At 43.6% G+C, this 25,227-nt stretch overlaps 1 protein-coding gene across 2 annotated transcripts in view; it reads left to right on the forward strand.

Annotated features, from left to right (window-relative positions):
- The window catches only part of ptprfb (protein tyrosine phosphatase receptor type Fb), a 174,055-nt gene that overhangs the window by 89,903 nt on the left and 58,925 nt on the right, over window positions 1-25,227 (forward strand). For both annotated transcript variants that reach the window (XM_083991830.1, XM_083991829.1), the window contains exons 5-11: window positions 5,903-6,091; window positions 10,730-10,840; window positions 17,882-18,151; window positions 19,007-19,588; window positions 19,834-19,967; window positions 20,800-20,944; window positions 24,599-24,904. In XM_083991830.1, the coding sequence (XP_083847956.1) occupies window positions 5,903-6,091; window positions 10,730-10,840; window positions 17,882-18,151; window positions 19,007-19,588; window positions 19,834-19,967; window positions 20,800-20,944; window positions 24,599-24,904 (1,737 nt within the window). The remainder of the gene's footprint in view (window positions 1-5,902; window positions 6,092-10,729; window positions 10,841-17,881; window positions 18,152-19,006; window positions 19,589-19,833; window positions 19,968-20,799; window positions 20,945-24,598; window positions 24,905-25,227) is intronic.

Consider the following 25,227-nt stretch of genomic DNA (forward strand, 5'->3'; position numbering starts at 1 on the left):
GCAGAATGCGGTGAGCTGCTGGTGGGCAGTGTATACGTATATATACACTGACACACACACACACACACACAACACTCTGACGTGTTTTCTTATGAATATTCCTAGACATATGCTTCCCCCGTATGTTTCATGACTGTATTGGAGCCTTTCTCTGCCGAGACCCCTCACTTAAAACATTCATGGCAGAACATGTCATTCACCACTTTATGCACTTGAGAATATAAGGAGGAAGGAGGTACGGGGGCACACTGCGATGGAAATGAGGCAGGCATTTTTTATGCAGAACTGTTGTATCTGGTGGCACTATGTCAGGGCTCCCCTGTTATCAAGGGGATGGGGCGTCTGGAGTGTTTTCCCCCATTGAGATGAGTATGTTTGGGTTGAGGGAAAAACGCTGGCTGACGTTAGTGTGGGATTGAGCTCCAGCAGCCTCCCAGTGGGACAGGAGGACAGGGACGGGTCTCTTTCAGCAGGGCTCTGATTAGACCCATCGCCCTAGCTGCCACGCTCCACTCACACTGGTAATTGGAGCTGGCAGGAGGTTGGTATGCACCCCTCCTCTGCCCCCTCCTCTTCTCCTCCCTTCCTCTCCATTTTACTTTTTCTCCCTCTCTCTCTCCTTCTCTTCGCTCATCTAAATCTTACCTCACCTGCCTGTGGCTGTTGCAGCAGAGGCACACCTCCCTGACACAATACTCCATGATTACTGTATCATGTTTTCTTAATTTCGCTAATTACCATATTACTAGTTCTTCTTTTCTTCTTTTTTTTTTTTTTTTTTTTTTTTTTTTTTTACAATTGATGATGCCAATATTACCCCATGCCTTTTGTGTATAGTTACGGCCCCCACTGCTATCCTAATTGAGTAGTACAATCAGAAAACCACATTAAGCCTTTCCCGTCTGCCCTCTCTTTTCTACCGTTCCGCCATAACCTCTGCAAACAAGTTCATCTGCTAAGCTGGCTCATATTGCAGTATGACTCTGTGCGTGATAAATGGCTGCTGAGAGAACAATGGTCCTATTTACTTTTCAAATCATGGTGGAACCAGTTCATGCGCACCTAGTTTTACCTCTCACACGTTACCGCCGTCGCCTCTGGCCTTCCTCATTTGCAAATCCAGGCAATTTTTCCTACTTTTTGTTGTAGAAAAAACAACATCACACAAGTCACTTTATAAACATAAGAAAGTCTCATTAAGCAGCGTTGGTTTAAGACAGATTGGACTCCTCAGTACGAGACAGTTACCACATTTTAATAGATCAGTTGCTGTAAAATGGTTCCCGTGCATACATTCAGTTTATTCTATACACACAAAATAAATCACCAGTTTGATAGTAAGATCGAGAAGTAGAACACAATAATCTCCTTACATGTCACACATGGCATTGGTATTTTTTTCTTGTTGTTTTCCCCCTCTGCAGCTCTGTTCATCTCCGTAATGGAGGGTCTACGTGACATTATCTCAGGATTTTCGTCTTATTCGTATTTTCGTGCCTGGACTAGACAGAGGAGTGGAGTTGTTGTTTTTTTTTCTCCCCTTTTTTTTGATGAATTACACTCCGGCACAAGAGGGCCTTTTTATTAAAAATGCCCTCTATCTTGACAAACATCAACCTGCATCGCCTGCACTATTTCATTGGATTCTCTCCAAATTTCCCCATCCCCTTTCTTTTCCCTTCAAATTAAAGAGGACTGAACAAAGGCATGTCTTTGTCTTCCTGGGATGACAAGTTGGCAGACAAGGCCAGCCGCAGGAGTTGGAGTAGTAGGAATAGACAGACAGGGCTCAAATTTTTACACAATAGCTCAACAAGATCTTTGATAAGTGCGTAGACAGAACTTTCAATTTCTCCTTCATCTTCTTTTAAAGGCCAAGGACAACTTTAGAAAGCTACAATGGATGAAGGATGCGTGGTTTTTGCAGATTTTTATATACCGAGCATTTTGTTAACAAATCAAATAATCCTAACTGTCTGAACTGTCTGCGAGAGATTTTATGAAGTTTTTTTCTTTAGGTGTTATGAAAGCTAAAAGATGAGTCATCTTATGGCTGTCTGTGGATTTTTTTTTTTAATCATACAACTTGACATAGTAAGAGAACAGAGGATGTGATGTGAGTTTTGATTTCTTTTATAAAATGTATTTTAATATATAATACAGTTGAAAGTTTTTTCTCCATTTCCATACTAATGAAATCCATCTAGTTTTCTGTTGGCGTAGAACATTGCAGAGGACAGAAGAGCAAGAGAAATAGATGACATTTACCGTAGCTGCAGCCTGGCCAGTCATCCATTCATTCCTATTATGTCCCATGATGGAAGTGACACAGTGAAGCCATGATGCACTAATCAGGCGCATTTTTGAAAGGAATATCCAACTCTGTAGCAACAGTTCACCTACAAGGCAAACATTACCCTGAAGTAGGGGATTGATTCATGTATAAGCTTTGCTGCAGCTGTTTGCCTTCTAAATTATTCCCTGTTTGTGCTTCCTGATACGACAGAGCCGCTGACTCGTGTAATAACTCCTTTGGGGTCTTTCACCCTGTTTTACCAATGGTTTGCATTTTTCACAGCCCAGGAACATTTGCCAATAAACCCTAATCATAAATATTCCATAGGCGCCACCACAAGAGGGTTTGGCCAGAAATATCCTGTGCTGCTATTTCTTCAGTTGCACAAACACTACTTCATAAGTACCTTTTCCCTCCCAGTAAGACAAGGCAGTTGTTTCTGTGGCTGTCTGTATGTTACAGACGGAAAGCTTTGCAGCAGGTTAGTCAGGAGGAATTGGATCAAATCTTTAAAAATTCACCCCAAAATACAGAACGACAGACTTGTCAGTCTTCTTCTCTTCGGTCCCTGAGGTAAGTGGCTAGGTTTGATTGACAGGTCAGTGTCATGCCTCGTTCAATCGATTAGTTTCCGCGATATAGTTACAATATGTTCGACCCGGAGGGGAAGCTGCACCATTTTCTGTCTGAGAGATGGAGTGATTTTTGGAGGGCACGGTCATGTGTTACATGTCCAAACAGCGTGCATGTCATGAAGCATGAACATGGGAGGCTGCTGGAGAGATAAACACAAATACACTTTTTTTTTTTTTTTCCATAGCCACGCTTGATTGAAAATCAGATCAAGTCCACTGCACATCAAAAGCAGTAAATGTACAGACATGGATATCAGTGGATTCAGTTCAGTTGATTCATCCCAACATAGTATACACCTCTGTATTCATGTCTTTTGTCATTGTTCATCAGTTTCATCATTTGTCTGACGGATTGACACATAATCTGAAAGTTAAATGCTAAAATTTTGTACATGCATACTCCTGGGAAATAAAACTGACATGCCTTTACTTATATTAACTTATTAAATGATATAAATACAGAAAAAAAATCCATGAGAGGCATTTTTGGGGAGTTTGCTAAAATCCATCTGGTATTGCTGCATCATTGCACAGACTAGCTGAGTACTTAATTTAGCTCTGCTGCTGGGTCCCCAAACACAACCACAGGAGCCCACGCCAACTTTACCTCCCACCCCTGCAAGTGCACACATGAGGAACCTGGGTCCATGTCAGCAGCCACAAAGGGACCTCCTGCCAGGTGATCTGTGGCCATTAAGAATATATTCTAAGTGAATTAAGTAGCCGAGGCTGGAGTTTAGCTCCCTGTAGGTTTAGAAGAACTCAATGCTTTTACCACGTTGCACCATAAAAGGAGAATCGCAGAGAAATGTATTATTTTGCTCATCGTTTGCCACCACTTTCCCATTTTTTTTTTTTAAATATTCAGTGAATTACATGTTGAACAATATGTAGGTTGTGTACCTGCCAGGTATTTTTCTCTTTGATTCTTTTCCTTTCTCCATCTCTCTGTACCTTCTCTTTCTCTTTGAAGGTTAGACAGAGCAAACCACAGAGGAACACAGGGCGCTACGGTTACCATTATTCATACAATGACAAATTGTACGGTATTATTTCATTGTGCTGTAGTTGTCTCTTTTGTAGAGGTATCCTGATTTCAGTTGGGATGTCTGAAAAACGAATCCTGTATCATTAGACAGGAAGTAAACCTCGCCACAGAGATAAGAAGGCATGCAGAGATCTGTCAGCTACATTTGAATACGAGACTATCCAGGCCGCCGGCCAAACGCAAGGGTGAAGGGAGGAGAGGAGAAACTGCTCCACCAGAGAACAAAGAAAAAAACACCGATACTCGTATGCTTTCCCCAGCCATATATGTTTACATATGGATTTTGGACTCCGACAAGCCAAACGATCCCATCTCCAGTTAGATAGCCTCACTACTGATCGAATCAAACAGCGTAATGATACTACTTCAGCTGCAGTCAGTAGTAGATTTTTTTTTCAATACCATGTGGTGGGTTTCTTCTTACACCTACCCGGAAGAGAACAGTGTCTGTATTTATAATTCATCATAGCTAATGACTGACACAGTGTAGCCTTGTAGTCAGGACGGTGTTAGTGGTTGGAGGTTAAATACCTTGTTCCACAACAACTTACTGCTCTACTCATCCATCTTGACATAAAACCTCCTTGAAACATTTGTATTTTTAAGTAGGCATTAGATAATATTGAGTGGATCATTCTGTCACGGCCATTCAATTTTATTTGAGTAATATTGAAATCCCATCCTGGGCACAGTTTTCTTAACACTCCTAAATAGCCAAAATCTCTGTCTCGTATTAATCTCTTCATCCTGGCAGACTGTGAACCTGCAGGCAGGTAGCTTCTCATATCCAACCAAAGGACAGGAGTTACAACCATTAGCACTTTTCATTAGCACAACAAGGCTGCATCAGCATAGGAGGAGAAAGATAAAAGAGATCCCACGTCTGAGCGCGAGCTGATAATTGGACCTTTCAAGGGCTGTCGTGTTTCCTCTTTATTAAGGTTGTCCAGGGGTTAAGAGGTTAAATTAGGATTTATTACGAGGATGAGGTCAGGTTGAAGCAGTTAGTCCAGAATAGCGACAGTTTCCGACAGAAATACAACGTTATATTTCATTAAAGAGACAAAATATTGATTGTGAAGCCATTATGCGGCATGTAACCACACAAATTCATGTCACTTATGGAAGAGATGATAATTAATGTTCCGTGACTTCCTCCAGAGTCAACACACTCAGGTATTACCTTGTGTAATCCGACTATCAGAGTGGGTTAGGAGTTAAGTGTTCCTAGTTTGCTCACCTCTGTTGAAGACCTCCATATTATCTCATGACACGATATCAATCCATATTTGCAAAAAAAAAAAAACAACCTTTCACCTCATGGATCCAAAATTCTGCTTCAAGGATTATACTTAATGTGTTGTCATGGGTATGCCTGTACACTGATTATGATGAGTTGGATTATTCAAATAGGTTTGTTTAGCTTGCTAAGCTTAAGGCAGCTCATTTATGCATGGCTACCCAAAGGCAGATTGCAACTCTCCTTCCTCTGTCTAAACCTGAGCCTCCCCGTGCTGGGTAATAAGCCTTCTATGATAATCAATCAGAGACAGGTTTTTTTTTGTTTTTGTTTTTTTCCCAGCCAAATTTGAAATCCAAATCAGCATCACGTCTACCAATCCCCAGTAGTATCTTCTCCTGTTTTTTGTTTTTTTTACAAAATTTTTGTGTGTGTGTATGTGTGTGCTGATTACTGTTTAGCCTGTTGCACCTGAAACGTATTTGCTCTCTTTCATCCTCTTCTCTGTCCTTGTGAGTTCAATAGCTTTGATGCTCTCGACACCTCTCACGGCTACTGAGAACCTTTTTGTACTGTAAATACGCTTTTTTCCCCTCTTCTTATACATTTTCTGTCTCGCTCTGTGTCCGTGCCCATACTGAAAATCTACCTCTTTTTTCTTCATTTTTTTGTGTTTTTTTTAGAGAACCAGATCCCCCATGGCTTCCCCACCATCGATATGGGTCCACAACTGAAGGTGGTTGAAAAGACCAGAACCGCCACCATGCTGTGCGCCGCCAGTGGAAACCCAGACCCAGAGATCTCCTGGTTCAAGGACATGCTTCCTGTGGACATCAGCAGCAGCAACGGGCGGATCAAACAGCTTCGCTCAGGTACAATTTGATTTGATTTGATCTGATTTAATTTCTTTAAGATGTTACTCTACATGACATATGGAACATGTAAATTTACAGCAGTGGCAAGTTGCAGGGTGAAAGATGACATTAAATGCCAACAGACATGAGTCAGGTTAGACATGAGGATGATGTGCAAACACAAAACCCTTTGTTGTCATGTACGACTTCATGTATTCTCTTTCATCACAAAGGACATGAAAGTTTTATTCAGCTTGTCATTGTCACCTTGATTAGTTGGCTGAGTTCGTACAGGATTTTATTCCTCGTAACAGCTGCAGCCACTTATAAAGTAGCACAGAAGTTGGGCTGAAGTTGTTCCTGCCATCTCTGACAGTGATACATGAGCTTGTAACCTTCCAAAGTACAGAAAGAGAATTTTTCTCCATATTAAATAATCCTTAATCCCCTCTTTACCATGCAGCTGGGTCACAACAAGGCCAGCTGATGATGTATTAGCTGATGTATTGAACCTCAGGGAAAGAAAAAAAATGAAAGAAATCAATGAGGTTCCCTCTGTTCGCCGGATCAGTCCACTTGATAAATAAACACAGCGCTGGTCTGACCTGGATCAGATGATAAAGGTCCAAGGTGGGAAGATTAGTGGCTTGTGACCAGGTTCAGTCCTGTCACTTCTTACTAAATCTACCTCACTTAGACAGTGTCAGGCCAGGCTGCAGGTCTGAGGCCCTCAAAGATTAAAGATGAGAGCCACTCCAGAAAAAGCCTGGCGCTAAAGCGGCCCAGTGGAAGCTGAATACAGGTCACTGGAGCACGTTCGCTCGGACTGTCCGTGTTCTTTCTTGCAATATTAAATTGTGGCTCCGCTACAAGTGCAACCCCCCGAATTAGAAACAGATTTACCCCAAATTAGATAGTAACACAACCACTTAATTGTATGATTATGTTTTTATAGCAGGGATAAAATTGTGCATAAAACTGTGATTTTTTTTTTGCCTTCTTCTTTTTTCACTTCTAGCAACAAACTTTTAATTAGTTTTCTTTCTCGTATATAGTGAGAGTGCCTGGAAATGTGCTGATATGTAATGCCCTCAGACTAACAATTCTTTTTTATCCTCCACCCTTCTCTTGACATCTGCTTCCATATCAGGATTTACATTACTGCATATGACCTGAAATTAGGCCAAATTATTTATTTATTTATCCATTTTTTATTTGCAATTGCAAGAAAAGGCACATTAATTTGTTGCCACAGTTAAAGGAAATACCACATCCAGTTAATTTTATTGCATCACACTCACTGAATTTTTAGTGAGCACACACACACACACACACACACACACACACACACACACACACACACACACACACACACACACACACACACACACACACACACACACACACACACACACACACACACACACACACACACACACACATTCAATCTTTCCACACCATCCAAATCATCCACTCTGTAGAATATACAGTACTAACTTCTCTTTAGTTTCATACCTCTCGACCTGATGACCTTTTTGCGTGCATTATTCTCTTTTACTGTGTATGACTTTCATTCATGTCTCTTGCCCATTTCACTAACTGCCGTCTGCATAAATGCGTTGAGTGGGGATTATCTTAAATTAGAAAGCTTAATGGCAAAAATGCTTAAATTGCATACTGTTCTAATGCTGCTGTGATGTAAGGACAAATGTGGGTGTAGCTGTTGTCTGAGAATACAAAAGCAGCAGCAGCAGCAGCGTTATGTTTCTAAATGTTGGCCTTGCACAGGGGATCCTTCTCAGGCTGTGTTGTTTTTGTGTGTGACGTTTACAGTCGGTTTGTACAACATTTATACTTGCTTCATAGCATGTACAGTAGTACAACAAACTTTGTCACATTATCACATTAAAGTGGCTTCTATGTATCAGTTTATTATATCTGTGGCCTGTCAGAAGCCATGTTTTTTTCTCTCTCCCACTGTTGTAAGTGGATTACTAACTTATCTCTCAACCCTGTTTGCATCGAAATTACTCCCACCTAGGTGGTACACCAATTAGAGGTAAGGATGATAAATAAAGTGTGTTGGAAAATATCACGTCCGCACCATTCCTTCACATCCACATCAGACCCCTGCACCACCTATTTCCCAACCACCGCCCCCGCCCTCTCCCCCCCCCTGACGCCACATCACCGGGTTCATTCACGCTGTTAGCACCAAACTCACCCTCAACCACTGCCCCCTTTTGTCTCTTCCTAACGTTTTTCTGTCTGATCATGTTCTGTCTGCCGTCTGCTCCTGAACAAACAAATGATCACCAACCCTGATGTCAGGAGAATGAAAATGCAAAAGCCAGTCCAAGGTGTTATCTTGCAAATTAGCTTTTTCAAGGATCTTCTTATACTGTTAGAAATGAACCACATTCATGAGCAAACCCACACACACACACAAGCACGCACGCACGCACACATACATTCACACAGAAACAAACATCTTTCAGCTACAGCCTCTCCTCTGGCTTTTCAGCAGAAAGAGGTGAGGAATTGCATTTTAAACTAAAGGCCACCATTGCCACAAGAGGATCTACCTGCCTCCTCTATGCAGCCTCAATGTAAATTGAAATGGCTGCATTTGCATACAGCCTATGCAGCATTGCCCCCCAGCATGGGAACAGGATGCTTGGTCGAGATTGTTAAGGTGGAAGCTTCAACCCCTTTTTATGGAAATCATATGCTTCTCCCCCGAGTAAAAGCATGATTCCGCTCAACAGCACTGAGGTAAATAGTGGACGTCTGGGGCAAGCTGAATACATTTGGAACTACCAGCTGTCTGTCTCAGTGTTTGTGTGTCCGGGCGCCTAATACAGCCCATATTCAATTAGATGTTTAACTCTTGAGGAGTTCCTGCAGCCTTATGGCAGCTTCGCTCTCCCTTCTGCTCCGTAAAAAAAACCCCAATGAAATCAGCTCGGAGAAGATGCTCCAGTGTTCCAGTTAGAAGTAATTCTAGGAGTTTTAGTGTTTCAGCTCTTGACAACTGTCATACCATTAACCGTCTAGATCCCTGTAGTGCTCGCTCTGTTTTCTCCCATGGGAGAGCGGACGGATTGACAGATTGGTGACACTGACATTAGTATGCAGGTGCGTGTCAGTGCTGAATCAGACAGCGATGAGCTCAGCAAGCAGAGCAAACACCTTGGAGGGATGTGTTGTCATGAGATCTGAGGCGGTATTACCACATGTCACTGCCCCGCCTCCTCCCGCTTCTCTTTTTTGGCCTCGTCTCGATTCGAGTCCCCCTCCACGGTTGGTGGTGAACATGTTTGTTGCATTCATCTCATGCTGCATGATGTGAAAGAAATGTATCCTGACATCATCGTACGCTGAGTATTTTAATCATTTCCAAACTGCATGGTGGCTGGCTGCCTTTTCTCGCTAGAACCATGCCGTTTCGGAGACGTGATAAATGTTCCCACTCATTTATGACATGTATGTTCCCCGCTAAGAGAAACTATGTTGTTTTTATACATGTGTTTTTGAAACCAGGGCACGCAGGTAAGTTTGGTGTAGTTGGTCCCTTTTCAATTTGTCATATTGTAACATGCTTCATCTGTCGGCCATTTGCAATTCAGTAGCAATGATTAGGTGATGGTTCTGGACACGGAGTGTCAAAATGACCACACAGAGAGAGGTCTCCCGGGCTTTTGTGCTTTGTTAGAAACAACATGTTAGCCTTCTGTCTGATGACTACAGCTACTTGGGATTGTGAATACTAATCTAAGCCATCTGGCAGAGGAGCTTCCCCCTCGAGGGCTTCGGTCAGACATGGTCAAATAGTTGATAATGAAACAACACAATAACAGGCCTCAGTGCTAAATGTGCACTCAACATAGTTTTGGAGAAAAGATACCTGCACTGGATGTGATTTGGATCAATATCTCAGGCCATTTAGCAGATAATGGCCGAGAGCTGTTCAGTCCAAACTCCAAAGTTATACATTTACATGTACCTACTACTTTAATATGGTCATGTTTTCTTTTTATGCCATCACTGAGGATCTCTGAAAACATAATTCGCAGTTCAAAACTAAAGAGTATCATTTCCCCCGAGGGTCTAAATAATGTCTCTGTGTAAAATCAAACAGTGAAACCGTTTGCACAGTTGTTGACATTAATCCACAGCTTGTTTGATTACTTTTTCATACAGAACATTAATTGTTCTGCTTTTGTTTTGCAGTACTGTATGACTTAGTTGAGTCCTCACATTTAGTCCTCCATGACTTTAACACTTTTGTTTGTCTTTTATTTCCTTCAGCAGAAAGCCCAGTCAGACTCTGATGGCTGTGACATGTTATTCAGATGATTAATTGACCCCCCAGTCATGGTCTTATTTCTCCTTAACACTACCAGGCAAATATTCTGTTAGCAGTTTCCTTAAACTTGCCAAATCAGCTAAATGCTTGTGTTGCCGTAAGCATTTTTCTTGACAAAACTGCGTCCAGGTCTAAGACACTTAATTACACATGAACTGGGTTAGACTGGTTGACGACAGGCGCTCTCGCGAGTCACTGTGCAGATTTCTGCTGTGGTTTCATGCCAAGTTACATCTCACATTCCACAACTGTCAAGAAAAAGCTAAATTTGTTAATCCTCTGTGCAGGAGCCCTACAAATTGAGAACAGCGAGGAGTCTGACCAGGGGAAATACGAATGTGTTGCCATGAACAGTGCTGGGACCCGTTACTCTGCTCCTGCCAATCTCTACGTACGAGGTAAAGTCACACATTTCTTTCAGCTTTTGAATTAATCTGTCATTTCTCTTGTGTAAAATAATTTAGCAGACCAACTGTGCAACCTTTTAACATTTCCTCTCTCATTCTAAATATTGTCGTTCCCTGTGAAGTCAATGTGCCCACAACATTACATCTAATCAAATGCTTTTTTTTGGGGTGCTCAAGGCTCCTCTCAGTGTGTGTGTGAGGGGAGACTATGATTGACAGCGTCGTCATTCTCCCAGCTCCAGCTCTTGTTTGTTTTTTTGTTTTTTTCTTTCCTTTTTGCACCTGACATCCGCGGGACAAATTACACCATTATAATTCTTATTGGTGCATGGAGTAATTCCCAGCATGCCCCTGCCCACCCTCAGTCCGAGCCGAGTTCCAATCAGCCAGGATAAATGAAAACACTTGCAAGGCCTTTAATTATTATGTAATTTACACATTGAGGGAACGCATTTATACCACAATTTCTCTTTGTCTCTACTTCAACCAAACAAGTTACCCTCACTATGCCGTTCCTCCCCTAGCAGCGAGCTAACCTCAACCCTCAGTTTGGCAGGAGGAACTCAACCAGGTGCGGCCTCTGTGAAAACAACTGCACTGAAACGTTTCCTGTGCAGGTATTGAAAGCCGTGACAGGCCTCCTTTCGTTTTTATTTTGACTGAATCGAAAAGGCTCCATTACATCCTCACACCTCCCCCCCACACGCCCTGCACAACCCAGGGCTCCTGAAGACATGAAGGGGCTTGGAGTTTCAGGGTTTGTTTTTGTTGTGGTTTCTCTATGAGCACACTAATGCAGTGCAAAGGCAGCATTGTGCCCGTCCTGGAAAAAGCTGGTATAGGGGAGTGAGTAGTCTGGGTCAGCCCCTGTGGACAACACCACCATGTCTGATGTACATGAAACAGAATAGCTGCTCCACTTGTAAGTGTGGGGGCGGAGGAGGGAGGAGGGAGTGAAAGTGTCAGTGTAAGAAAGAGACATGTTGGCTATCTCTTCATAATTTCTTTTAAAGGATATACACTGGTGCATCATACAGGCTATTTTACAGATCACTGGTTCCATTGTCTCTTTTTACATCGAAATAAATTAGAATCAAGTACTATTTCTTTTTAAACACCTCCCCCTCTCACTAAGACGTGTTCTATTAGCACCAGTTTTTCCCTTATCTGGGAAAATGTTTTTGTGGCAGACAGACCCTCCTCCTGGATCAGAGAAACCAGAGGTAAAATCATCTTCAAGAGCCACAGCAGCATCAAATTTACAGATTAAACACTGTGGGCTCCAGAAGGTTTAGATCTTAAATCTTGACAGGGGGAGGTAGCCAGCCAAACAGCAAAGGCGAGGAAGGGATGGAAGCCTCGTCTATTAATCAGGGCATGTCTGTCACAGGTGCAGACGTGGCCTTTTTTTCCCCTTAGAGGTAATTACAGTTGTTGTGTGGCGTGGCGCCAGCAGGGCCCCGAGGCCCAGCTAGTCTGTAACACCACCCAGGTAGCTGTCAACCCGTTGGCCCCCAACACCAACTTTTTCCGCCAGCCCTCACCACACCAGTGGAGAGATAGAAATCAAACCAAGCGTAACCTTTTAAAAGTGTACTTGTCTGGAAAGGAGAACAAAGGCTCAGGCCATGTTTTCACTCTGTCTTTGTTACCGCTGCGAGAATGAGGAGACAAGACCCGGGGCTGTGTTATCACTGGGCTGCTTGATTGGGTTTAAAACATGAGGGACTCAAGACAAGTGGCCTTTGACGTGGCTCTCTTCCTTCACTGTTTATATATGTTTTCCTTTTTTATTCCGAGACACCAGAGGGGAGATTTAGCGGCTTAAAGCCTCTGCTCAAACTTGTAAACATAACAAGCATTGGGAAGCAAATAGGTCATTGGACAAGTGCAGATTTTTTTCCCGTATTGACGTGAAGCAGCGTGCTTTATTCTTAACCTTCTTGCACAATATTGAAATGATGCTCGGGCTGGTGAACAAATGAATACAACAGCGGCACAGTTCTAAACGCCTTGTGATGCACGGCACAAGATATTGCCGTATAATGTTGAGATTAACTGTATTTCAATATTCTGCTCTCCCCTCTGAGTCGCCTATAGGAATCTATCACATGATTAAATGCGCCGCCTTTTAAAAAGTCCATCCTCCCTGGGTGGAACAATCATTTGTAGCCTTGAAATGTCAATAAAGTTACCACTACTTGAAGGTGACATATGAAAAAGATTACCATGGGAGAATGAATTGTGTTATTATTTTCTAACAACCCCCTTGTAACACTCGCCCACACACACACACACACACACATACCCCCCTTTCAGACTAGCATTAATTGTGCTCGTTACAGGTGGGTGTTTTGTGTCTGCAAGTGTATTTCTCGCTACCTGATCCAATTCCTGTCTGCAGGTACACAAACATGCTGCCAGCAAAACCACCACCAACCTTGTCTTGACATTTTAGAGCCACCAGAGAGTGATGTCCTCATATTTCTGTGTGGGAGGGGGAAGGAGCAGGAAGGAAGGCGGGGGGGGGGGGGGGGGGGGGGGGGGTTCTGCTCCTTCTTGTCTGTGTGTCTATTTACGTCCTTCCACTTCTCATCCATTAAGAGCTGCGTGCATGTTTGTAGGTGTGCAGGTGCGTGTGCTCCTTGTTTGCTGCGGGGGTCGCCTTCGGTGACCTCTTCTCTGAAGGAGGACTCCACCCGCGTGGGCAGAATCACAAGCGTCCTGTGATTGTGCATGAGCGCTCATTTGTCAAGTGCTTATCCCACAACGGAGGAGGGATGTCAGCCTCTGTCTGCCGGCACTCCCTCATATATCCATGTGACATGTCAATATGTCACAGAGGATAAAGTGCTGCAGCTGGGCTTTTCTTTTACCAAAATATCTTCATGCTGCTCTATGTGTGTGTGTGTGTGTCTGGGTGTCAGGGAGGGAAACTTACAAAATGATCAATTCAAGTCAGTTTTATGAAGAAGACGATTAAGTATGTGCCACTTCAACAGGTGGATTGAAAGGGATGAAAAAAAAGTCATTTTATAGAGGAGAAAATGTGCATAGGTTGTGTGAGGTTTTAAAGTTCAATTCCTGAAACTTCAATATATATTCAGATCAAAGATAAAAAACACAACAGCACATTTAATTGATAGTAATAAATAAGTTGTTTTGGATTAAGACTCAATCACTCACTACTATTCAGTATAAGGCTGAAGAATAACAATGAGTCACTGTTAAAAGCGGGCTTCCCTCCCTGATACTGTTTGTTTGCATTTCTTCACTTGTTTGTCACTAACTTCACACTGGGTCTTTGGAAACACCGTTCTGTTTCACTGTCTTTGTGCTCTCCACTTTGTATTTTCTCATCCCATCGCTCACCTCCATCACATCACTTCATCCACAAACAGATCAGCGTGAAGGTTGGTCATTTTTTCACTTGTAATCCCTTCCCTTCAATTTGATGCAGATTCTTTTAGGTGAGGTCAGCCACCCCTCCCAGCCTCTCTGATGAAGACACTGATATCACCACCTTGAAAAGCAGAAACTATTATTAATAGCTCCCTCTAATCCCCTGTTCAGTGTAAATGTGCCGTTGTGTCTACCTGTTTGCATGAATCCCTGAATAGCTCCTGCATGCTTTACAAGGCCACTCCCCCCCCCCCAAAAAAAACATGTTTCGCTTAGCCTTGCCAAAACACACACTGAGTCCCCAGCACAGCTCGTCTCAGTCATTATTAGATCTGTGTTGTGTTATGTTGCCGTGCATTTCTCCCAACCGCACCCTCGGTGTCACTGTCAAGCCCATCCATCAAAAACTATAGCTCCTTTCACCCTCAGACTTCCCCTCCACCTCTGACGGCCCATCAGAGGTGTGTTGCGGATTACTCCGGTATTCAGGTGGCAACCGGATTTGTCAGGTATTTAGGCAGCAACACCCCTGCTCTCCCACTGAGGGACATGGGTATCAGAACTGACAAAGCCGTTCTTAGGGGATTATGTGTGTTTTACTGCTATGGGCATCCTCCACCCAGAGACTGAAGGATATGATAGGTGCATGTTGGTCTAATGAGAGGACATCCACTCATCCACAAGTGATATTACAGGGAGAAAAAAAAATCGAGACGTTTATAGAAACATAAACACTTGTCACCGCATAACAACTAGTCATTAACTGATTTATACAAGTAATTGATTTTATGACTTTTGGTCCTTCATCTGCATATTTAGAGTCTCTGTTTTAGAGTTAATGAATATTGACATTGACATTGTCACCGAGGGGTAATGTTTTGGAAATTATTTCCTCACCCGTACCATCTGCAGAGCACCGCCATGCAAAGAGCTGACCTATAGAATATTTAAGAATGAGCTGGCAGTGTGCTGACAGGGGGATGATCAGCCATCATGGTCGCCCAGTGCTGCTGCCAGGAAGCCCGGGAGCCTGCTGACTCCGTGCCAGTTTGCTCAGATATTGATTCACTGAACAGGTTCTGCTATCCTTGGGCACTTTGTCAAGGCAGTTAAATTTATAGGTATCCAGCAAGCAGGCAGGCAGAGTGGAGACAGGGCTTATTTTGTGGTTTTGATAGAGTCCTGGAGCCCGTCTCTCCAAGCCGCTCTCAACAGGAGAGAGGCTTCGGGGGAATCGATAACAATTACCTGCCCTCTAGTCATTTTGTTCCACAGCACCTCTCCAAACTTAACCGCACGCCATGAATTATTCACAACATTAAGTGTTCAATATACACAGGCCCCACTGAGTGACTGCTCTTAGCACTGTTTAGTCTATGGAATCATGAAAGAATAACAGATAATTTGACCCTAATGGTCTTGCATTAGGCCCTCTCCTCTCAGGTTTCACTTTTTCATAGGCATATGTTGTGCAAAATAGCTGCACTCGGAGATGTTGCAGTTGTGTGAGAAGACATGTGGCTACCGACGCAAATGGGATACAGCGCCTCTGTCGTGCATTTGTCACACTGGAAATCAGATGTTCGCTCGTTTATATGAGAAAATTGGACCAAGTCCCCCCCCACCACCACCACCACCACCACCCCCCTTTATCTTCTTCCCCCAGTGTACACTGGCTTATGATCTCATCCCATATCTTTCCTCAGCTCCTGTGCATGCTTTGCCTGAGAATGTGGTCCCTGTCCCGTTCCCAGGCTGGTAACACTAGTCGGCCTGTCCAGCCTGTGCATGTAAAAATCAACCATATGCCCGTGAACTTCAGAAAGCAGATGTCATGGCTGATAATCTGTTTATCTTTCTAGACTCTTGTGATTTCTCCTGTGTGATTTCTTTCCTGCATGAAACCCTCGTTATCACTGTGTAGTATTGTACCTCCCCTTTCCACTGAGTCATCTCATAAAATTACTCTTAATATTAGACCGTCATCGTTACTGTGTCCTAAAGTTTTGGTGACCTCTTTACAGTTTTCCGTGTTACATTATTTTGTTTGCTGTGTAAACCCTCTGGAAAGATTAGTCCTCTAAAAAAAACTGTTTTAATTTATCCCTTAAATTGTGCAAAACAAACTCAAGGACCTAATTCCAAAACATGCATCATTCTGTCTGTTCTGTGGCTGAAACCTGGGATATTAATATTTTTATGAGATATCGAGCCAAGTAGTTTAAGCCCACATGATTATATCGATTAAAAACTAGCAGCAGCTCTGTATACAGGCCCCTCAATTATTTTTGGGAAAATTCAGATGAGTGTGAGCCAGGTCCGCCTTATTATAGTGCAGTCCAGAGAACCAGACTTTTCCTGACTGGAATCTCAAAAGGTGCTTTTGTGTTTTTCCATTTCACCACATAATGAGGGGAATAACAAGCATGGCTGTAATGACGTTCCGGTTCAAATTAGATCGGGGGGGAGGAGGGGGGGGGGGGGGGGTGAAGTGTGGGGGGAGTGGAGGGAAGGTGGAGGGAGACTCACATTTGAAAATCCATTTTCATGGAGACTGGTGCAAAAGAGCAATTACAGTCAAGGGCTTTTTTTTTTCCCAGCGAGACACAGAGGTGTTGTATTGCATTAGGGGAAACAAGCAGCATAAATTCTGCAGGGATAGTTTCATGCTGTAATGTTTTGAATACATACAACGAGCAGTAGTGGAATAGCAATAATGGCTCCTCACTTGGGAGCTTAATGTTTGGCCTAGCTTCACTCCATAATCAAGGTTAAAGAAGTCAGAGCTCCTCCTTCAATCCAGTGCATGCTATGCTAATGTTCAGCGTGCCATAAATTTAACAGGTCTGACACTTGTGTTTGCTCACAAAGCCACGTCGAGTAAGAGTTCCCTTTACCATGTCAGGCCGATAAGTTTGTTGTGGTTGCGAAAAGTTGCCAGAAAAAAAAAGGATCTACAGTGTGTTAGTATGGCAAACACTTCTTGTATATCTTTATTTAGATAGAAAACAAGTCATATGTAAATGCTGGCTGCCTGTTTATTCTGGGCCAGCTTTTCAGTATTGCATGGAGCCTCTGCATCGGTGTTTGCCTTGTCCCTGGCGACGTCAACGGGCCCTTCTTGTCTCCATGGGAACCCCTTTTTAATGTCAGCCTATCTGCATATCAGAACTGCACAAAGAGAGGGAGAGAGGGAGAAAGACAGGCTGAGCAGAAGGAGCCAGAGAGAGGGAGCAGGAGGAGAAATCAAACAATGCCATCTCCACAGGGTCCCTCAGTGATGCAACTCTCGCCACCATTTGACACTCTGACAAAAGAGGGCCAGACACAGTCTCCAGCAAAAAACTGGGCTATTTTTTGATTATATTCCCTTTTATAGGCAAGAGGATAAAACACCCCCTCAAAGTTTTCTTATGAGTTTCCAGAGCCATTTTGTGACAGTCCTATTATTCCCATTGTGCTCGCCTGCACATTCGGACAATAGCAATCAGCCATCCATTCTGTCAGCTTTTCTTAGTTAGCTTTTAGCCTCGTGGTGTTGTGCTATATCGCAAGACTGGTCACGAAAATCACAAAAATATATAATTTGCCTTACATATTCTATCTTTTCACTCCTCTCCCCCTCCCTAGTGCGAAGAGTCCCTCCCAGATTCTCCATCCCACCCACCCACCAAGAGGTGATGCCGGGCGGCAGCATCAACCTCACGTGCGTGGCCGTCGGCTCCCCGATGCCTTACGTCAAGTGGATGATGGGCCTGGTGGAGCTGACCAAGGAGGAGGAGATGCCGCTGGGACGCAACGTGCTGGAGGTCACCAACATCCGCGAGTCGGCCAACTACACCTGCGTGGCCATCTCCTCTCTGGGCATGATCGAAGCCACAGCTCAGGTCACTGTCAAAGGTGAGAGCCGCCGTTCTGACTTGTTCTACCAACTTATCTGTGAGATTGGAAACGATTTGGATTCTTCTTCTTATTTGAGTCACTCAAATCAAGAGATGAGTGAAGTGTTATTGAAGAGACAGAGCCACTTTTCAAGTGGCCTCAGAAACTTCTTGTACATAATCGCGGGAGCCTGCGGTCTTTGTTGATCGTGAGAGGTGGAATTGGCTGCTTTGTCAATGAACATTGATGTAAGGGCTTGTATATGTCTGCCTGCACGTCTGTTGAGTTTTTTTCTCCGAGTCCAAATATTTGTCTGAATGCAGCTCTACTCACCTCTGTGTGTGTGTGACAGTGGGACTGTGTTGTCTAACCATTTCAGCCTCTCTTATCAGTTGTTGTAGGTATCGATCCCACTTTCCTCTCAACTGATCAATACAGAGAATGTCACAGTCATTTAGAGGGACCACAGCTACACAGACCCCTTCTTGAAGGAAGCCATAATGAAGACCCCGTGTTTTGTTTGAATTTGCCGTTCAGTCACAACGGGAACCACTCCTGCAATTTTCTCGTATTGTCAGTAATAGCCGGACCAGTTACAAAACACAAAATTGGCATTTCAGTCGAGATTTTCTATTCATTTGCGGATAATAGCTAGTGACAGAACTATAAGGATTAGCTTATGAAACAATCATTTCAGTGCTCTGACTTACAGAATGGAGAATTATTGAGTCACCACGAGAACGAGTTTAGTTGTAATGTGTCTGAGAATTTCAGTGTCAAATGTGTCAGACGTCAAGTTTTTCTCAAATTACCTGCACATCCTGAAAGTCCATTCTTGATATGAAAACTAATGTTCTGCTTCTCACTCCTCAGCCTTGCCAAAGCCCCCGACCTCCCTCATCGTGACAGAGACCACGGCCACCAGTGTGACTCTCACCTGGGACTCTGGGAATCCAGAACCCGTGTCCTACTATATGATCCAGTATAGAGCCAAGTCCTCAGACAACGGTTTCCAGGAAGTAGAAGGCGTGGCGACCACCCGTTACAGCATCGGTGGACTGAGCCCCTACTCTCAGTATGAGTTTCGTGTCATGGCTGTCAACAACATCGGCCGCGGGCCGCCCAGTGACCCCGTGGACACGCGCACCGGCGAACAGGCCCCCTCCTCGCCACCTCTGCACGTCCAGGCGCGCATGCTGAGCGCCAGCACCATGCTGGTCCAATGGGAGCAGCCCGAGGAACCCAACGGGCAAATCAGGGGCTACCGGGTCTACTACAGCTCGGACCTGACGGCGCCGCTCAGCGCCTGGGAGAAACACAACACGGACGACAGCAGCCTGACGACCATCTCAAGTCTGACTCCTGACATCACCTACAGCCTCCGGGTGCTGGGCTTCACCTCCGTAGGTGATGGGCCACCTTCTGACATCCTGCAAGTGAAAACCCAGCAGGGAGGTGAGCAGCCAGTTCTAATGTATAGATGTACAAAACGTACACATACAAATATGCTTACAGTATGTGTTAAAAAAAGGCTTTTTGTGCATTAATTTGTCTTGGATGCAGAAGCCTTTCTGTACAGTCAGTGTTGGGGAGGGTGGTTAATAATGCAGACGCTCTGGAGAACATTTATCTTTAGGAATGCGCTCTTGTTTGTTCTTTTTAATTCTTTAATCTCTGTCTTTTTGCATCCTCGTACCCAGTCCCTGCTCAACCATCCAGCTTTGAGGCTGAAGCTGAGCTGGACACCCAGATCAGACTAACATGGCTGTGGCCTGTGCAGGGCCCCATCACAAACTACGAGCTGCAGTACTGGGAGGCCAGCTCAGACAACAAGGTTAGAACAACAACACAACGCCATAACTATTTCATGCCCTGGTTTTCCCCACCACAAACAGATAGATAGATAGATAGATAGATAGATAGATAGATAGATAGATAGATAGATAGATAGATAGATAGATAGATAGATAGATAGATAGATAGATAGATAGATAGATAGATAGATAGATAGATAGATAGATAGATAGATAGATAGATAGATAGATAGATAGATAGATAGATAGATAGATAGATAGATAGATAGATAGATAGATAGATAGATACTGTGAGATTGCGGACGAATGAATCCTGCTCTTTATGATGCAATTTCACTGAATGGGAAGCCTCAGCTGAAGCAATGTTATTGTGGTACTGCAGTCAGCTCCCTGGCTGATAAGAAAGATTTACTGTAGTAACAGACAGCACACAGTTGTTCAGTTCTGTCTCTCAGCGTTGTTGCCCTTCAGTCAACTCTGCTGGACCACTGCACCAACTGTAAACCAGAGGACAGATTGTTTTTGGAACAAAATGCTCTCATATTTGGCTTGTGTTCTCTACGTGTATGCATGTGGGGAGGAGAGAGAGCGGCCTAGACGTCATGATTTTAGTTGAACACAAATTCCTCCATGATAAAGCAATATCAGATCCAGACACAGCAATACAACAAATACTATCCCTATACACGTATATGTGTGTGTGTGTGTGTGTGTGTGTGTGTGTGTGTGTGTGTGTGTGTGTGTGTGTGTGTGTGTGTGTGTGTGTGTGTGTGTGTGTGTGTGTGTGTGTGTGTGTGTGTGTGTGAAGTGTCTTGATCTGACTGGAATCCTTGACTTATTCTCCCCATCCAGATACATGTGACCATCGAACCAGCCGGCTCCCACGTCGTGAAAGGTTTAAAGCCTGACACCTTGTACCGTTTCTCCCTGGCAGCCCGTTCTGAGATGGGTTTAGGCGTTTACACACAGCCCATCGAGGCCCGCACCGCTCAGTCCAGTAAGTCCACCTTTCTTTCTTTTTTTAACCCCTCCCTCCTCGCGTTGTCTCTCTCCTCTGTCTTATTTCCTCGTTGTCAACTAACCAATGATTTTGTAGGGTGAGTGTCACCCACTGCCGACTGACGCAGGTTTAGGTCATTACTTTCAGAGCAGGAAAAAGTTGACTTTCACAGAGCTTAATACAGAGAGCGTGGGCAACTTGAATGTCAAGTCAATTTCAGCACAGCATAAAACGCTGACAGTGCAGCCATCCCTGCCAGCCTCACGCTTCCACCACCTCCCCTCTGTCACCAACACTAACCCTCCTGTCCGTCTATCTGAGGGCAGGCCCTGTGTTCAGTGTCAAAGGTACGTTTAATGTGTCTTGGTCCCACATTTGTGAGCTGTGCTGTGTTATTTTGCCTCATATATTTATGTGCTGTTACAGTGCCACCACTCAAAATGTCACTCTCTGCCAGTTGGCTGCTGACTTTTTTTTTTTTGCTGCGGTGGCACCATGCAAGTACCACCTCACCCCAGGGGGCCATATGTGCTGTATACATATTTTTTTTGCATTGTACGCATTCTATACAGAACTGCATTTTGTCTGAGATATAAAACCAAAGGGTCAAAATTTAGCAACTTTTGTAACATGACCTCTCAAAACTGCAAGTGATACTGAGTTGTAGGTGTAGAGAGAGTTGCTTCACAGTGCACTTGTTGGTATTTGTGAAAGTGCTACTGTAAATAGACAACTATTAAACTGTGTCAAAGACATTCCAAAATAACATGAGATGGCAGGTCACGCTCCACATTTCAGTACAGTCGCTGACATGATCGCTGTGGCTGCATCGTTAGAATAGAGAGGACTGGACGCAGGGTTTGGATGGATATCTCCTTTTTTTTGAAGCATTTTCGCACAGGGACAGATAAAAATCATTGAAGAGCGAACACCTCCGACAACCCCACAGTTATATAACTGTCGATCAACATCACGAGTGGTGATGAGTCTGTGTCCTTGCGCCTCCCGTCAGCAGTATTCACAAGGACATAGAATTTGGAGAGCAGAATTTGGATTTAATACAATGGTAGGATGGTGTGTGTGGGGAAAAAAAAAAAAAAAAAAAAAGCAGTGGCCTCAGGAAGATTTTGGGGCAACCAGACAATGAGAGTGACATTTTCTAGTGCTGCATTTCAGTGGTTAGTGTCATACATAGTAGTTTAGTCAGAGCAATGAACATAACTGAGCTGTGATTTCTGAACAAACTTGTTATCAGCCATGCCAAACATTACAGCACAGGATGGAAACCTATCGCTCCAAACAGATTGGCAGATTGTTCACAGTGATACATGAGCAAATGTTGGACAACAACTACACATGAGTAATAGCGTATTGAAGCTGTTAGTGTTATTATGTAAACCTTTTTACACAGTTAGCTTCTAAACCTGGTCTCTATATGAATTACCTTTGGCTGAGAAACAAAAAAATGCCAATTTTCTACCCATAATTCTTTAGATTATGTCTGAACATTTATTTTTACATGTACAGTATACAGCCAATGACTCAGAGGCAGATGGATGTACTTTATCTTCTTCATTGATATATTTGTCTTTATTTTAAGCCGCCCTATTCGTCTTGCTCATTCTTGCCTCCGAGGTGTATGAATTTCCTGTGGCAACATTCAATTTGACTTTGATCCAGCATATTTTTCATCAGGACCTCAATTTCACAATCTATTCTACAAACCATCAGCATTGTTTTGATTCAGTCTGCCACCTTTTTTTTTTATTGCGCGCAGAATTGTCAAGTCTTTGTAGTTTCCTGTCCAGTCTCTTGTGGATCAGGGACCACCTGATGAGACTCACTTCTCCTTTGTTAAGCCCTAATGTTTTTGAAAAAGGTGGAGTTTCATGTTCTGGCATTAGTTTATTGGATTCACATTTGAGCTCACTGTTCATTGCTCTGCTTATTAAAAAAGAAATTTTATGGGCATGCTTTGTGAGAACACCTTGCCTTGATTCTTTTTTTTTCTTTTTTTCTCCCCTTGGTTTCTCATTTTATTCTCTTTTGAAGAGCCCCTTTACCGAGAGTTGAATAAGTTTTCAGTTCTGTTAGATGCATGAAATTTATGAATGCTGTTGAGTTTGTTTATAGTCTGTTTCTTGTTTCCATTTTAGAATTGTTCATTGGTTTTCTGTTTTTACCTCTGGACTTGAGAGTTGACATACATTTTATGCTGCAGCTGTTGTTAATAATCTAATCTTATTTATTGTAGTAATCTTATTATTCCAGGGTTAAGGACACTAGGGAAGCCGCGGGTGTAGCTAGAGATTACCAACTCCACCCCACATTATCCGTGTTTTTACATGTACTGGGACATGCCGCAGGAGTTAGTGATTATAAAACATAGCAGGGTGAGGTAGACCGACTATAACTGGAACATCAGTGTGATGTCTAGACATAAAATAAAAAATCACACTCACTTCATGTGGCTATTGTAGTTTTAAAACCAAAATCTGCAACATTACCGGTTCAGTTCTTGTCAATGTTAACTCATTGAATAATGCCAGAGTTAGTAATATGTCCCAATTGCTGATAATGGTAATAGTATTATTATATTTTCCCGTAGTACTGGCTACAATCCAGATACTGATAGTGGCTGGATATCTTAGAACTGTTATTGATTATGAAATAGTACCTTAATGCATAACCTTGGTGACAACCCAGTGCATCTCAGCTGCAGCTCTGACCAGCGTCTGACAAATACTGTTATGAAGCCCAGAGCAGTTAACGCTGTCAAGCACTTGTTCACACACTGGCACATCCATAGCCACTTTATTGCTCCTTCTGCATGCTGTGAGAGGCGGCCGAGGGGGCAATTAAGGACAAATTACGCCTTTTATAAAAAAAACATTGCCTTGTAAAAATTTGGCACATTTTATATTTCGCTCACCTCACCCTGTCGTTTCATGGCCTCTCGCATAAACGCAGAGCCAAACACGGCTTCGACAGTTAGCCTTGTAATGTGTTTCTGCAGCCCATTCTCTCAGTCCAGAGGCAGCATCCTGTTTAGTATTGGACCTTTTTGTATTCAACATGAAAACAAAATGTCATATTCAAACCTCTGTGCAGTCTAACTAACCTGCAGTATGTGTGCAAATGATTTGTGAATCATACCAGCTATGAAAAGTGACTCACTTCACATAAAGGCAGGCGACCTGTCTTAAATACGCAATAGATTGGCTGGATCTTGATGTCACGTTGTTCAGGTAGAGTCAGCCTCTTAAAAGAAATCTAGTTAAGTGAGGCTTTTATTTTCCAAGCTTGTGGAGTCTGTCTCAGTTTTGACTTTCAATGGAAAAACATATACAGTGTGATGGAAATTAGAACATACAAAAAAGCTCCTCCGTAGGGAAATCACGCTTCATGTGCGTCTTTACTTTGCATACATACTATAGGTGGTGAACTCAGAAACATTTCATTGCCGTTTTGAATATTACATTTTGATTTGCATGTTGCCTAGTGCACAAAAAGCTCCCACGCCTCTGCCTTATTTTTCTTTGTGTTTTTAGTTTGTTTTCTGTTTGCTTGATCCGTGCCCCTTCCTTCGTGTGGTTTTGCTACCCCCCCTCCCACCCACCCACCTCCCCCTCCACCCCTCCTCCCCTGCAGCCCCATCTGCTCCCCCTCAAGAGGTACATCTGGTCAGCCTGAGCTCCACCAGCCTCAAGGTGAGTTGGGTGGCACCGCCTGCTGCTAGCCGCCACGGCGCCATTGTGCGCTACACAGTCAGCTACCAGGCGCTGGCCGGGGAGGACACAGAGCGGCACGAGGTGACGGGCATCGGTGCAGAAGCCAGCAGCTACGTGCTGGAGGGCCTGGAGAAGTGGACTGAGTATCAGGTGTGGGTGAGGGCACACACTGACGTGGGCCCGGGCCCAGAGAGTGCCCCAGTGAGGATGAAAACCAAAGAGGATGGTAGGTGGACACGTCCCCCTGAAGAAGAGTTGCTCTCAGACTCTGTGTCTCTGTTGTGTGGGGCTGCTGTCACTGCTTTTCCCTTCCTCTTTCTACAGCTTCTACTCAACATTTCTCCTTTTGTCCTGTTGATCGGTTATGAGTTAATGAGGGTGTAGTGGTGGGAGAGAGGTCACCTTCTCTCTTTTTTTTTCCTCTTTCAAGTTTGCTCTCCACAGCTTTAACTCTTCACCTCTCTGCTGGGTTAAGTCCCATCACCCCTGGGCCTCAGCTCTGCACCACTTTGCTTCCACTGTGTAAAAATGCCTTCTTGTTTTCCTTCT

Source organism: Trachurus trachurus, assembly GCF_905171665.1.
Source record: "Trachurus trachurus genome assembly, chromosome: 17".
NCBI lineage: Eukaryota > Metazoa > Chordata > Actinopteri > Carangiformes > Carangidae > Trachurus > Trachurus trachurus.